This window comes from Labrus bergylta, chromosome 17, assembly GCF_963930695.1.
Source record: "Labrus bergylta chromosome 17, fLabBer1.1, whole genome shotgun sequence".
NCBI lineage: Eukaryota > Metazoa > Chordata > Actinopteri > Labriformes > Labridae > Labrus > Labrus bergylta.
In genome coordinates, this window is record NC_089211.1 from 3957561 (window position 1) to 3971154 (window position 13594).

Genomic DNA, 13594 nt, shown 5'->3' on the forward strand with positions numbered 1-13594 from the left:
AGCAATTCAGAAAGATTTAAGGGGCTGTCCTGAACTTTACTAGATATTTTCAGGACTCCTTCAAAATATCAAGATCATTTCAGGAGCACTGCTCCGAATATTCTCGTGTCCTGGCTGTTCATATATGCACCTCACAGCGGGAGATTATCCCTTTCAGACGGGAGAGGGGGGTGGGGGTCTCCCAAGGTAAGACATTACATTGAAAAAAAAAGATGTGGAAGTATCGGACGGAGCAACAGAGGCCGCTATACGATGCTATAATGAAAATATTTGTCTTTATATCGGTGCTACGTGTAGTTTGTTGGAATCACACTATCAACAAAAGAGCGGAGAGCAACACACTGACTAACAGAAAACGCAATAATAATAATAATTATTCATTTTATATAGCGCTTTTCTAAATACTGAAAGACGATTTGACAAAAACAACCAAAAACAACTTACACAATGCAGCTGTTTAAGTACGTGCACAGAGGTCTTAGAGGTTTCATACACTCGATGCAACGTGCAGCAGTCACAGTATATAAACCTCACTCCCCCTCCCATTGGCTCGAGGTGAATCCTCCTGATTATATCCTGCTGCTTTCTCAGCTCACTCGGACTTTCTGTAGAAAAAATACAAAGGTACCTAGCAGGAGAAACTTCAGGTAAAGTCAGAGTGAGAAATTCGGCTGTTTGCGTTCACACATACAGCTCCAGCAGTTATCAGGAGTTTTCTGCAAGTGTGAAACCGTTATGAAACAGTTTTCATATCCCCCAAGCCTGCATTGGAATCAATTTGTGCAGCCTGTTGTTCAGAGTTACTGCTGCATTTCATCTCCCTGATATCATCCAGTGTTTCCTATTCATTCCCCAGAGTGTACAGAGGTCCGTACACAGCTTATGAAACACATCCTACTCCAGCTGTTCATATTTATCTGGTTAATTATGGATTGGCTTTTTATGTGGAGCAAATGTAAAGTCAACAAGTTTTGAGAACAGAACGGTTTTTAAATATTGAATGCAATGTCTCACAGAGGAGCCTCAGTGCGCTTTTAAATGAAGAATTGCAACTCGTCTTTCTTCTGAGAAATGTGTGCAGCATGGCAAGCGGTTGGGTGGCTCATTGCATGATGGGAAAAGGCTTTAAAAGAATGTCAATGAGAAACACTTTATTTTAAGGTTGGCTGTGTTAGAACAATATAGTGTAAACTTGAGGCAGACAGCTGATTTGTAACCAGTTGAGACTTCAGAGAGTAACTATCTTTCCCTCTCCTTACCAAACAGTGAAGCAGAAATGATTTGCTTTTTTTGCGGATTTAAATAGAAGATTTCTTTTTTGAGGTGTCTTTATCTTTGTATGACAGACACATGTTGTTTCCTTATAAAACAGCATTTTCAAATGTCGCTGGCTAAAGCCTTAAACAGAAAAGATACACATGTGAAAAGGAAACAGGAATAGTCGCATTTATGTCCATATGATGATTTCTATCATTCACAATAAAAATCTGACAAATCAGAGAAATAAAAGCATTTAAAGTGTTTTTATGTCAGCCCAAAGTGGCTCAATCCATTTCCTTTTGTGAAAAAGTGATAAAACGTAGACAGGCCAGTAGCATTAATGTCAAATTTGTAGAATCCTGTATTGTCAGGATAGCCTCACTAATCATCTCTGTAATATATAACTATATGTTGATGATGCAATAAGGTTAGGGGGTTTATAATTCATATAGGATCTTTATGTGTACAGTATATATATATGCATCTGTATCTACATTTGTTCATTTGTACATATACAAAGTGGAGCATGAATCAGTCTTAGATGAGCAGTTGTCTCTCACATTGAAGCAAAATATAAATCAATCAAAGTGACCATGGGGGGGCGGGAGTGCTACGATAAGTCTCGGTGGGTTTCAATGGTTGTAAGTCCACGATGTATAACACTGAAAGGATGAACGAAAGGTTCACAACTTTCCATTTAGTGCATAAAGTCTCACAGTGGGGAGGTAACATGTTGAGGAGAATCCTTGACGAAGTCCACAGCAGAAGTAATACTTTGTAAATCAGAGGAATCACATATCCAGACACGAGGAAGGATTTATGAGAAAGAAGAAGGGCTCAGAGATCAGTTAGTGGTTTGTTTCAGTCTTCAACAGTTGTGCCATTCAAATCAATAGAAGCTTAAATTCTCTTTCACTCCTGTGGCTCTCAGACTCTTCCTTATCATCGTCCTCTCTCCTCCTCTCCTCAGCTATAGAGCCACATTGAACTCGGTCACCAGGAAGTCCACGTGGTCCTTCTCTTTGGTTTTGAAGGCCTCAGCGATGATGCGTGCGGCGTCCCTGTGCTCACGGCCCCTCATGGAATTCCCGTTAACCTCCAGGATCACTTGACCCACCTTGAGCTGTCCGCAGTTATGAGCTGAGCCCCCCCTCTGAGAGAGAGAGAGAGAGAGAGAGAGAGAGAGAGAGAGAGATCAAAATAAGACAAAATAAGAAGGAACTAGGGTTGTCACAATATCAGTAGTTAAAATGTCGATAGGATACGAGTGAAAATCAAATGATACTGTTACTTGTTTTGATATCACCTTGGCACATAATCTTGGGTAATTTCTTGTTTTTAATTAGAAAAAAAAGGAAGCAAACACCTTCACACTGTCTCAATTGCATAAATCAATTGACAACATTTCAGTTCTGAAACATTACCGATGACAAGTACTCTTTCTCTTTCTTTTACGACAGCTTTGGGTAAAAAATATGATGCGTGATTGTGGCCTGCCTATGTTCTACTGTTTGTTCAGCAGTGATATGTGTTTTCTACTTGTTCCTCTTACAGTTTGGTATCCTAAATCAATCTCCCAGAGGGCAGAAGCTGACACTTGTCATGTAGGATATGAAATGACTTAACTTAACAGAGAAGTCAGGAAATTTCACAAAGCTGTGAGTGTTGTAGAAAGTATTAATCCTATCTTAGTTTAAATGCAATCATCATTTCAAACATTTCTTAGGTAAATATCTTGAAGTTTAAAAAAAAAAAACTAACTGCAGTGCAGATTCAAGGCTGAGCCCCCCCACAAAAAATCAATTTGCTGAGGCAGCCCACAGGCCCTACAGAGAGTTTTAGACTGAGATCCCTGGTTTTGTTCTATCACACCAAAGTTAACACGCTTTATAAATACCCTAGCTTAATTTGAAACATCCTCCTATAAGTAGGTCAGGTACTGTAAAAGCATACAGAAATAGAAACAGAGGGAACAGAAAGAACACATTCACAGACATCAAAATACACACACACACACACACACACACACACACACACACACACACACACACACACACACACACACACACACACACACACACACACACACACACACACACACACACACACACACACACACACACACACACACACACAGTCTGGCCCTGAGAGCACACAATGAAGACTCTGCAGTCAGTACTGTATGCAGTTTCATGCTTTTTAAATTACACGTGATGAATAAAATTTAAAACTTTTTTTCCAACCAGCAACACCCCCTCTCATATCACATGGGATTGAAGGCTTTATATATGATGTTTTGACCCAGCAGATGTCGCCCTTGAGCACCAGCATGAAACCAAAACAACTTGCGGTGCATTGTTGTGTTAGCATGCTAATGCTAGCGATCTTTATTATGCTGGTATCTTCACACTGCATGTAAATTTACCTGAAATGAGCGTGATCTAGAAACACAGTTAAGCAGTGAGTACAGTATGTTATTCTTCTTTTCTCTAGTCCCTCAATTAAACAACTTTTATACACAAGGGGAGGAGTCAGCCGGCCGTCCTGACGATGTAAACAAAGTGAAGATAGGACTCTGAAAACTCTGAAAACATCACAGACAGTGGGACTCGGGTGTTACACCCATTGTAGACAGTCATGACTCACAGAGTTATTTTCAGAGGATATACTTGATTTATATTATATTTAAGAGTGAAAAATCACATATAAAGCCTTTAAATTGATGTCGATATCTTCAGACAGATATTCACTAGACAAAAACTCACAAAACACACAAGAGGTCTCAGCTGGTTGGCAGTGAAATCAGAAGCCTCCAAGAGAAGCAGCAGATTGCTACCCAACAAAGTGCCCCAAGTGTCAGTGTAACTTTAAAACACAATCAGTTCAAGTATCTCCGGCCACAGGCTGAACTCCTGCACAGAGGCACTTAGCCCCCGTGTGAAGAAAGGATCCGAGGCGTCTCTGCTCCGGATGATCGTTTCAAAAAATACATCATCTGAACACTTGATGCCAACCTGAATCATAAGTCATGTTTGTTAACCTTACCGGCTTCTCCTCTACAACCATGAATCCGAAAGGCAAATAAAAGTCATGACAGCTGTTCCTCCCCCCTCACTATTTCTGAGTGGAATTAGTCAGCAGGCTTTCTGTACATCAAGACAGTTCAGGCAAGAAGCTGTGTGCTCTTGAGTGTGTGTGTCTTAAGACAATGAAATGTGCTATGCATGATGTCTAAGATAATAGTTTCTACACACACAAAAACTGCTCTGCTGACCTCTGGTATCATGTCATTGCAGCTCGAGCAGCTTGATGTGACTCTCAAATTAAAAACATTTCAGTTTCAGGTAGAGTGGACTGACAGCGACTGCTAGTTGAGGATCTCCCTTGATTTGTTTTGCTGCTGTTGGATCAACCACCTTCTCCTCTTCCTGCTTAGTAAACCTGACAATCACAATGCAATCAAATATTTCTAATATAGCAAGACTGAGGATGGTTTCAGTTTCGCACAGTTGACCCTCCAGGTCGCCTGAACTGTAAAGAAAAAATCAAACTGCAGCAGATTTATCATTCTTTTCACTAAACTACCAGTGTTAACTCTACCAGTGTTTGACAACTACCTACAAGAACTACTGAGGCTTGTGGTGTACAGCTGTACCTTTAATAAAGGATGGTTGGTTGATTGATTAAGCTTCATTTTAACCAACACATCTGCAGGAACAAAAGCACAACGTTCCATATCCTTATCTTATCACTGTTCCACTTTCTCTCTTTCATGACTCTCTCAGTGACCTCAGCAACTCTGATGACTCAAACAGCAGAAGTATCTTCCACACCAGGACTGCATCATCACCTCTCTTATTTACTCAGCCAACAACAATTACCCCGAGCTAGTGCAGGAGCCGGGTTGTCATGATGGGAAGATGGCGTGATAACGGCCTGTCGCTTCAGGAGGGGGGTGATGGGAGCTGATAAAGAGAGGCAGCAGTGTACTCATCTGTACTTCATCCTCCGCGGCCAACGATTGAGGCGACCTGAGGTGAGTGCCCTCACGCTTCATGACTCCACTGTGCTTACCTCTGATGCCGCACACAGTGTTGTAAAGGGGCCTAGCTTTGATGTGGTGCCATCCTGTCTTTCAGATAGAACCAATGCACTTTGGAAAGCCAGAAAATCGACATGTTTATTCTTGCTTTTAGGCCTAAAGAAAAAAACATCATTCAAATGTGTTGACCTGAACCGAGGAAGTACAAGCCTCAAGAGTTTGTGTGCTTTGCTCCAGGCCAGAGTAACATTGAGTTTGCTTTATTGACGCTTGACGGAACAAAGTTTTCACAGCTTACTTTCCCCTCAAAACTGAGTTAAGTGTAAAATCTCCTCCCAGTGACCCTCAGGCTGCCATGTTATTAATGATTCTGAACAAGTGTGAAGCTACACGGTGTTATTGTTCAGGGATGCAGCAGTGGTGTCATGTTCCTCATGGCTTTGTATCGCCGGTGATTGATCGGGTTTAGTCCTCAGCATACAAAACGTTATATTGAAACTATGCAAATCCAAAAATGTTAAGTGATATTTCAAGGCTGAGAAATTATTGTAAACTGATTAAAAATTCTGTCTACTTGGCTGAATGGTTTTTATTCACTTAAACTGTTTAAATGAGCTCGTAAAATGGACTGAAACCTTGTTTCAGGCAGCATCATTGGACCTCCTCGTGTCTCTGTCCTTATAAACCAAAGCCCCCAGGGAGAGAGAGGGCCATTTCCTCAGTTATATTCTGTGGCAATCAGCTGCATTTCTTTATTAGTGTCTCAGTCTGCACAAATGAGAGGTTGAAATATTTCAGTCACTTCCTTGCTCTTGTTAAAAGTATGGAAGCTGCATGAGTGCAAACAAAGCTTCAGGGATTATTCATTTTAATAACTGGGATACATCCATCAGCTTCTTCTTGAGAAACTTGAGCGGTTGGATGTTATAGTCATTTTTTGGCCCGTTCCACATGATAGAAAATAATAATACCAGTGATACTCTCACCCAGTCTTTTCCATCTTATCTTAATCCTCTCCCTGTAGGAGCTCCTGCTTTGTTGTCTCTGAGTGAAACAGCAAAAGGTATCTCGTACAATAGTGCAGAAAAAAGCAGCTCTGATATAACATTGGGCAAGCTGTGTCCTCACTTCAGAGGACAAGAACAGAAACACAAGTTGAAATGGATGAGAAGCTAATATCCATACTCCTAGGGTGTGGACTTCAAGCACTGATGGGAAAACAGCAGTTTGGAAAAAAAAACACTTTTTTTTTTCTCCCAATGAAACCTTTCCCACATTGATGTCCCCATCACTGACACCGCCGCCAAACACCAGATTACTGCTTCCCCCACAACACCAGACCTCCTCCTCCTCTCTCTCTCATCATTACAATTCTTTATCATTCCTCCTCTCCTTATCAACAGCTCTCTCATTCTTTGCATCCTTCACTCACGCTCACCGTGCTTTCTTCCAGTGCACCCTTTGATTTTGAATGTGCTGATTTTCCGATCCTTTTATCCCTCCCCTCGCAATCACGGACCCTTTTTTTATTTCAATCACTACCTCTGTGGAGTGGGAGGCTGAGACCGCTTTGAAAAGGTGTTGACTGTAGTCTGGAGCTGCTGGCCGCTCTGATCTCTAAATTATAAAACCCTGGTGTCTGTGGTTAGGAAATGATTCGTGCCACAGATAGTCCTGAGCTAATATCAGGCTTTGTTGACTTGCAAATTGCCCTAATAGACAGATAAATGCACACCCAGTCAGAGCCGTAGCTTTCTTCAGACATGACTAAGTTCTACTTTCTAACTAGGCTGTCAATATTTGGATTTCACTTTGCATCGCTAGGAGAGTTTCAATTGTTTGTCAACTTAGACACCCTGCAAATGTAAAATAGATTGAAACAAGATGAAATAAGATTTGTTTAGTCATTTATTCCAATTAACTTGTGCAACTCTTTTCAGTCTCATGGTTAAACCAAACACTCTTAAATCTCAACGGTCTTATCCTTAGTATGAAAGGCGATACATTATGTAATCTCCCATGGGTGCTGCTGATCCTGCCTTTTATTACAACGCATCAACATCATAGCTACTGTTCATACTTAAACGTTATTGCAGTGAATCGCCGTCATCTCCAGGCAGACAAGCCTTTTCACCATCAGTGTGACAGACCCCGACAAGGACAAAATTAGCAGCAACATTAGGAGCAATCTTAGAGAAAGTTCAGCTGCAGTGTGACTCCATATAAAGCCTTATGGGACATGAAATCCCACCTGGAAGTTGGGCCCATAGAGCATCATTAAAGGCACAAAACACAGCCAGTATCAACAGGAGAATAGAATAGGGGGTTCTTTTTTAGCATTACTCTTTCTCTTCCTGGCTTACTTGTATTGTGACGATCCGTGGCAGGGGCTGGCGAGTGTTGGCTCCACCTTCAATGGCAATCCCCAGGGTGCTGGCACTCTTTGCAACCCTAACTAGTGTAGAAGTGGGCTCCAACAGGCCCGGCTGCAGAATAAGAGCAAGAGGAACACAAGTAAATATATAAGAACATTTTTCTAATGCATATTTATGACCCTGAGTATATTCTGACATTGCTCAACCTCTCTTTGTCTGCTGCCCCTTTGTGCCACTATGAATACATATGCAGTGTTTTACATATATTTACTGCCTGTGTTTACCCGTAGAGCTTTGCTTTCTCTGAGCACACATGCCCAACAGCACTCCCTATGGATATAAACATTCATAAAGGCCATGACTGTATAGTAACCAGTATTCACTCCTTGTTACATGAAACATCCAGTTCACAGCTTCACAAGTTACAGGACAAAAGAAATACAAGCTTCTGAATTCACTCATGACATGTTCTGTCATTTAGTCACCTTTAAGCTAAGCTTCTGTTTCACTGGCTTCTATAATGCAAAGGGAGTTCATTTCTCCAAAGCCTTTTTTAAAAATCTTTATGTTTAACATGTTCAAGATTTTCATGTCCACATACACAAGATACTGTATATATAATTTCTGCACGATCGGTAAAGAGACACACAAGATAAAACTACAGCATCCTCTCTTCTATTCTAGTTGGGGTCCTTCATTGTTGCATGTTGCAGCCCCCCTTTCTCCGTGCACCATGTTTTCTGTTGATAACAGAAACAAGGCATACCCCCCTGAAATACATTCAATAAATTAAACTGCTGTACTAGATGGTCACATTTGAAGGCTGCAATAATTTTTTGGCCATTACGACACGCTAGCAAACATCCAAGTAGCATTGTTCATTTGTCTACTTGGACAGAACATTCTGGAAACATGTTTAAACTTTTCAGTAAAGGCTTACAGATGAAACCTCCACACTTACAGTAATCTCAGGTTACAGAGGCCGGAGGAACAGAGGCTATTTCTCAAGAAGCTTGAATTTGATTCTGTAGAAAATGAACTAGCTGGTTAGTTCATCGTCATGTCAGCCTTCTCTTAGACATGTTATGTGGCTTGCAGTGTTATCTTCATTGACTCTGAGCCACTTTCACATACTCGCTCACAGCTGCCACAAGCAGTGAACCTGTTGTGAGTTTGACTGACATAAGGACGAGTGGACTATAAAAAGGCTCAAACAAATGTCCTCTTTACGTTTATTCTGGGCTGTTTTATGAGCACATACGTTTTCTCTTATCACCACACTCCTGTTTGACACCTTGGAACAAACAGAATGTAAATCACTGACGCCTAAGCAATAAAATGATGCTTTTAATGATACAAAGTCAGTTTAGCCTTTCCATTTTCTTCTTGATAATTCAAATCTTAAACAGACTGTGAATCAAACAGCTCTACCATCATAAACATTTAGCCTGCTCAAATCCTTGCGTGTTATTCCTGCCATCAATCAAAGCAAACCACACAGGCTTCAGAGTTTCATTACACTACAGTGCAGTGAGCGATGGAATAAATGATGGAGCATGTGACTGAATGAACGACATGAGTGAGGAATAAACAAATGAGTGAAACAAAAAGACACACTGTGTGATAAACAGAGGGAGGAGAGAAGAGATCACTGTTAGGACTGAGAACAGATTCAGTAGGAGGATTAGTAATAAAGCACATCCATTTATCAACCTCTAACTCTTAGTATGTATTCAGCTAGTGCACACATGTTTGTATATCTACACTTGTGAGGACCCCCAGTGATAAGTTTTCTACCCTTATAACCCAGTAATGGTAATCTGGATTAGTCCCAAACTGAACCCTGTGACTCAGTATTAATGCACGATCAGCGCTTTGAAGAAGTGAGGAGCCAGGACTTTAATGTCCCTCACAACAAGTATGTTAGATGTATATACTGTATATGTATGTGGTGGAATTTCTGTATTAAGATTTAAGTGTACAAACATCATTATGTTTATTCACTGTTCTCTGATGTCAGTCAGACCTGATAAAGTTCAGCTATGACTAGAAACCAAGGACAGCTTAGTGTGTCGAGGTTCTTCCCCTTTATATCTGCATGTTTGGTAGACTTAGTGTCTGTTCCAAATTGACATCACAGATTAGTTCAGGTCAGTATGACTCTGACGTCAATAATGTCTTTTCTATATATTCAAAGCCTGTCGAAGAGTTTGAGAGAATTGGCATAGCAGGGACACAGCATCAGACGAAGTATTCTTGTATGTATAAACTTTCATCAACGTAAGCCATCTGAGTCAACTGAGTCTTATTGTGTTAAGTCAAGTTCTTAATAATTTCCTCAACATGTATAGGCATCGGTGTGGTGTATCTGTATTAAGTGCAGGCAAGCCTTACAACTTTTTATAACTGTCAATCAATGTAACGATCAGTATGGATCAGCTCTTTCTGTAAGCATGTTCTGCCTGTTCAGTGACAGGCAGTGGATATTAGCATTAGCTATAAATGCTGTGGTGTACTGCATTGGGAAATTGTTGTTCAGTTCTCTATGTGTACTGCTTCTGTCCCTGCCAAATCCGCAGAGGAAAAAGAAATTGGTCCTCACAAAGATAGAAATACAACAGCACACATTTCTTATTCCACAGAGTTTTACAATTAATTAGCTTATCTATTCATGTTCTTCAAACATCTGTTCTGATTCACCCCCTCACCGGTTTGGAGGGGTTGTCCCCCCCGCCCCGCTGCGTGTCTGGAGGTTGGTGTGTGCGTGAGGAATTGGGGCTGCTGTCTTTGCTGATGTGTCCTGACTCAGCTATGTCCACCCCGCTGTCCTCACTGAGGGTCTGCCCGCTGTCTGACAGCTGAGATAGGGCACCACCTGAGAGACAACAGGCACACATGATGATGTCACAACACAACACAGCACAGTAAGTAGCTATTCAATCTTATCGAGTAAAAGTGTTGTTGTTTCAGTCTTTACTTTTTTGAGTTTTCCGCATATTGACAGAAATAAAGGGAAGTACTTTAGTTTAAGATGCTGTCATGCTTAGCTGCAATGAAAGAACAACTCAGATTTTTAGATTTGTGCCAAGGTAGATTAGATTGTAAAATGTAATATGAGATTAAAAGCTTATTGAGATTAGTGTCGTTTTGCATTAAGGGGTATTTGTGCACATTATTCTTCCTTATTGCTCATTTAAGCACTTTAGGGCCAAGTGAATTCAAACGTTCAGACATAATAAATTAATTACTGAAACTAAGCATTTTCTTATGTCACACAGAGACAATACGTCTCAAAATCTCAGTAAAAGGATCCCAACTGCACTCCAATGTGAATGTTTCATAATCACTACAAATACTTAAATCAAGATGTTTAACATGAGCTCTGAAGCTAACATATCAAATATGTTTGCTTTTCTTGGCATGATAAATTAACTACAGCATGGGTTCTACAAAAAACTGGTGTTATAGTTTTGAAAGGCCTGCCAAGTGTGAAATTTATTTCAAAACACAAAACTTCGAATTTTATTCATTGAGAAATATTTTTGAATCATTCAGTAGTTTAAAAATAATTACGTGCAGCCCTACATGTACATTTTATTAATTTCAGGAAGTAAATGACTAAAATGTGACACTCTCAGGTCTTCACTTCGACACTCCTCACCTCGAGCTTGAGGCAGCGGGCGCACCTCGTTAACGTCCGGCTCTGCGTTGGGTCTGTGAACCTCCACTGTAACAAACTGCGGTTTAGCACCAGCAGAGGACGCTTTGGACATGGAAACTGGCTTGAGAGGCAGAGATGGGGGTGGAGGAGGAGGAGCAGGGAGTGGAGGTGGTGGTGGCGGTGGAGGTGAAGGGGGAGGGGGAGTAGGTTTGGTGACTCTGTTTGGGGACTGGACTCTGGGGAAGGGGCCGATGCTGTGCTGGATGACCTTTGACAACTGGGCAGATGTAATTTGGTCCTTCTTTGAAGGAACAGGGGGGTCTCTCTTTCTGACCACTGCGTAGTCCCGAGAAGTGTCCTTCGGGTGTTCTCGTTTGTGGTGCAGAGAGGGCGAGGCTGCCGTGCGTCCTGGCTCTTTGCTGTGGTTGTGAGAGGTCTGGGCTGTGAAGTACAAGCCTGAATGGGAGGATTCGGACGAGGGGCATTTGTTGAGCTGATCTCGTCTAGTCGGGCGCCTCTGCACCCCCGGTGGGGGCGGAGGCTTGAAGGAGGGGGGAGAGTCAGCTGTGGTGGACTGTACGTCATCCTGAAGTGAGAGGATATATTCATCAATGATTGCTAGATTATTTGTAGATTAAGAGTGTGATGGTTTATTATTGAACAGAATACCATAATAAGAGCACACTGCTTACACACTGCCCATTGGATTAAAAAAATATATTTCTGCATAAATTAAATGCCAGAGGGCGTAATGTTAATTAATCTATCAATGTTATTAACTACGAGACATTCTAAGAAGCCATGAATCACATATGGTACATCAGTAGTACATCAAAAATCTGTTCAAATACACGTTTTAAGGGCCCTGAGGTATTCCTTCATCTTCATTTTAGTTTTATGTTAATTAAAATGAGCTTTTCTTTACTAATTACATTTCGTTATGTCTAGATGTAATTACAGATGATTTGGAATAGTTTATCCAGATTTTAAGATGCCTGTCTATTACACTTGTGCAGCCAAAATAGAGAAGGGTTATGGGGTTTCAATATCTGTTACAGTCACAGTTTTGAAAATTGACATTGTGCATTACAAAAACAGTTTCCAAGGTTACTCTAGATATGGATTCACCTTTAAGTTGATCCTATGTACTAACTCGAACCAGTGTGGTGTTTGGTTTTCCTGAAATCAAAAGGAATATCTGCAGTATTTGGAAAAGTTCATGTTTCGATAACCACAAAGAAATTGCCATTTTAGGTTAAATAAATTAAACGTTTTTGGGTGATACATCGCTTTAAGACATGGGACAACAACCAGATATTGTATCTTAAATATATATAAATGAGGGATTAAAAAGGGAAAAAAAATATAGAAAATTTTTAGAGTCACAGATTTTGTACCTATTTAAACATGCAAAGGAAATACATTTAAAATCAAAGTCTGACCGAGTGCTTATGTTTGTGTGCTTCCCACATGGACACAATTCTAACCACACAATACCAACCAACTTCAAGATGTTCAATGCATCCAAACCAGGTTGGACACGTTGCTGCTTCCGATGTTTTCCTGTGTTTCAAGGTAAGAGTGCTCGAACACAAACTGAACAGTGGAATGAACACTGAGACATGAGTGGCTCCAATGGATGGAAAAAGACATAAAATGAGCTCCAAAAATAAAAGTAAGGTAAAAGTAAGGTATGGTTTGAGTGGCAGGTAGACTAAAAGCTTTCTCCTTGAACTCCTGCACATTTTGTGCTGCTCAAAACAAACAGATGAGACCTCTCAATATCTCTGGTTGCTTTCAAAACTGCGCAGAGGCGCAACCAAAAGCCTCTTTTTGTTACAGAGACAGAGGGAAAGGAGGAGGAACAGGACAGGTGGCATACAGAGACCTCTACTCTCCTAACTCACAACAGAAAAAGGGATGAACAGAGCCAAACTCTGTCTTCTATCTCACACTCTCATTTCTTTGCTTAAAACTCTTGTTGTACGCCATCTCAGGTCACAAAACAAAGCCTGCATGTAATCTCAAGTATGTCCATCCATCCTCTACATCTCCACTCCTTTCTTTACCATTATCTTCAAACCCCTCCTCTCTTTTCCCCTGTGTTGCATCCATCTCTATCAGGCCAAAGCAGGAGCCTGTGCCTGCCTGTCTGACTGCCAGGCTCACCAGAGAGATGTCGGTCAGCAGCGTGTTCAGACTCTCCGGAGGATCCCCCTCATTACTCTCGGCCACGCTGTCGTTCTGAGGGACGTG

The 13594-nt window shown here is 41.1% G+C and overlaps 1 protein-coding gene across 4 annotated transcripts in view; it reads right to left on the minus strand.

The window, feature by feature from the left end:
- Positions 1 to 1432: 1432 nt before the first annotated feature.
- The window catches only part of whrna (whirlin a), a 129420-nt gene continuing 117258 nt past the window's right edge, over positions 1433 to 13594 (minus strand). For 2 of the 4 annotated variants that reach the window (XM_065965864.1, XM_065965862.1), the window contains exons 8-13: positions 13508 to 13582; positions 12467 to 12517; positions 11339 to 11924; positions 10386 to 10552; positions 7666 to 7788; positions 1433 to 2413 (exon numbers count right to left, since the gene is read on the minus strand). In XM_065965864.1, coding sequence (XP_065821936.1) covers positions 2231 to 2413; positions 7666 to 7788; positions 10386 to 10552; positions 11339 to 11924; positions 12467 to 12517; positions 13508 to 13582 — 1185 coding nt within the window. In that variant the 3' untranslated portion in view covers positions 1433 to 2230. The remainder of the gene's footprint in view (positions 2414 to 7665; positions 7789 to 10385; positions 10553 to 11338; positions 11925 to 12466; positions 12518 to 13507; positions 13583 to 13594) is intronic. The other 2 variants (XM_065965865.1, XM_065965863.1) reach the window with 1 other exon arrangement.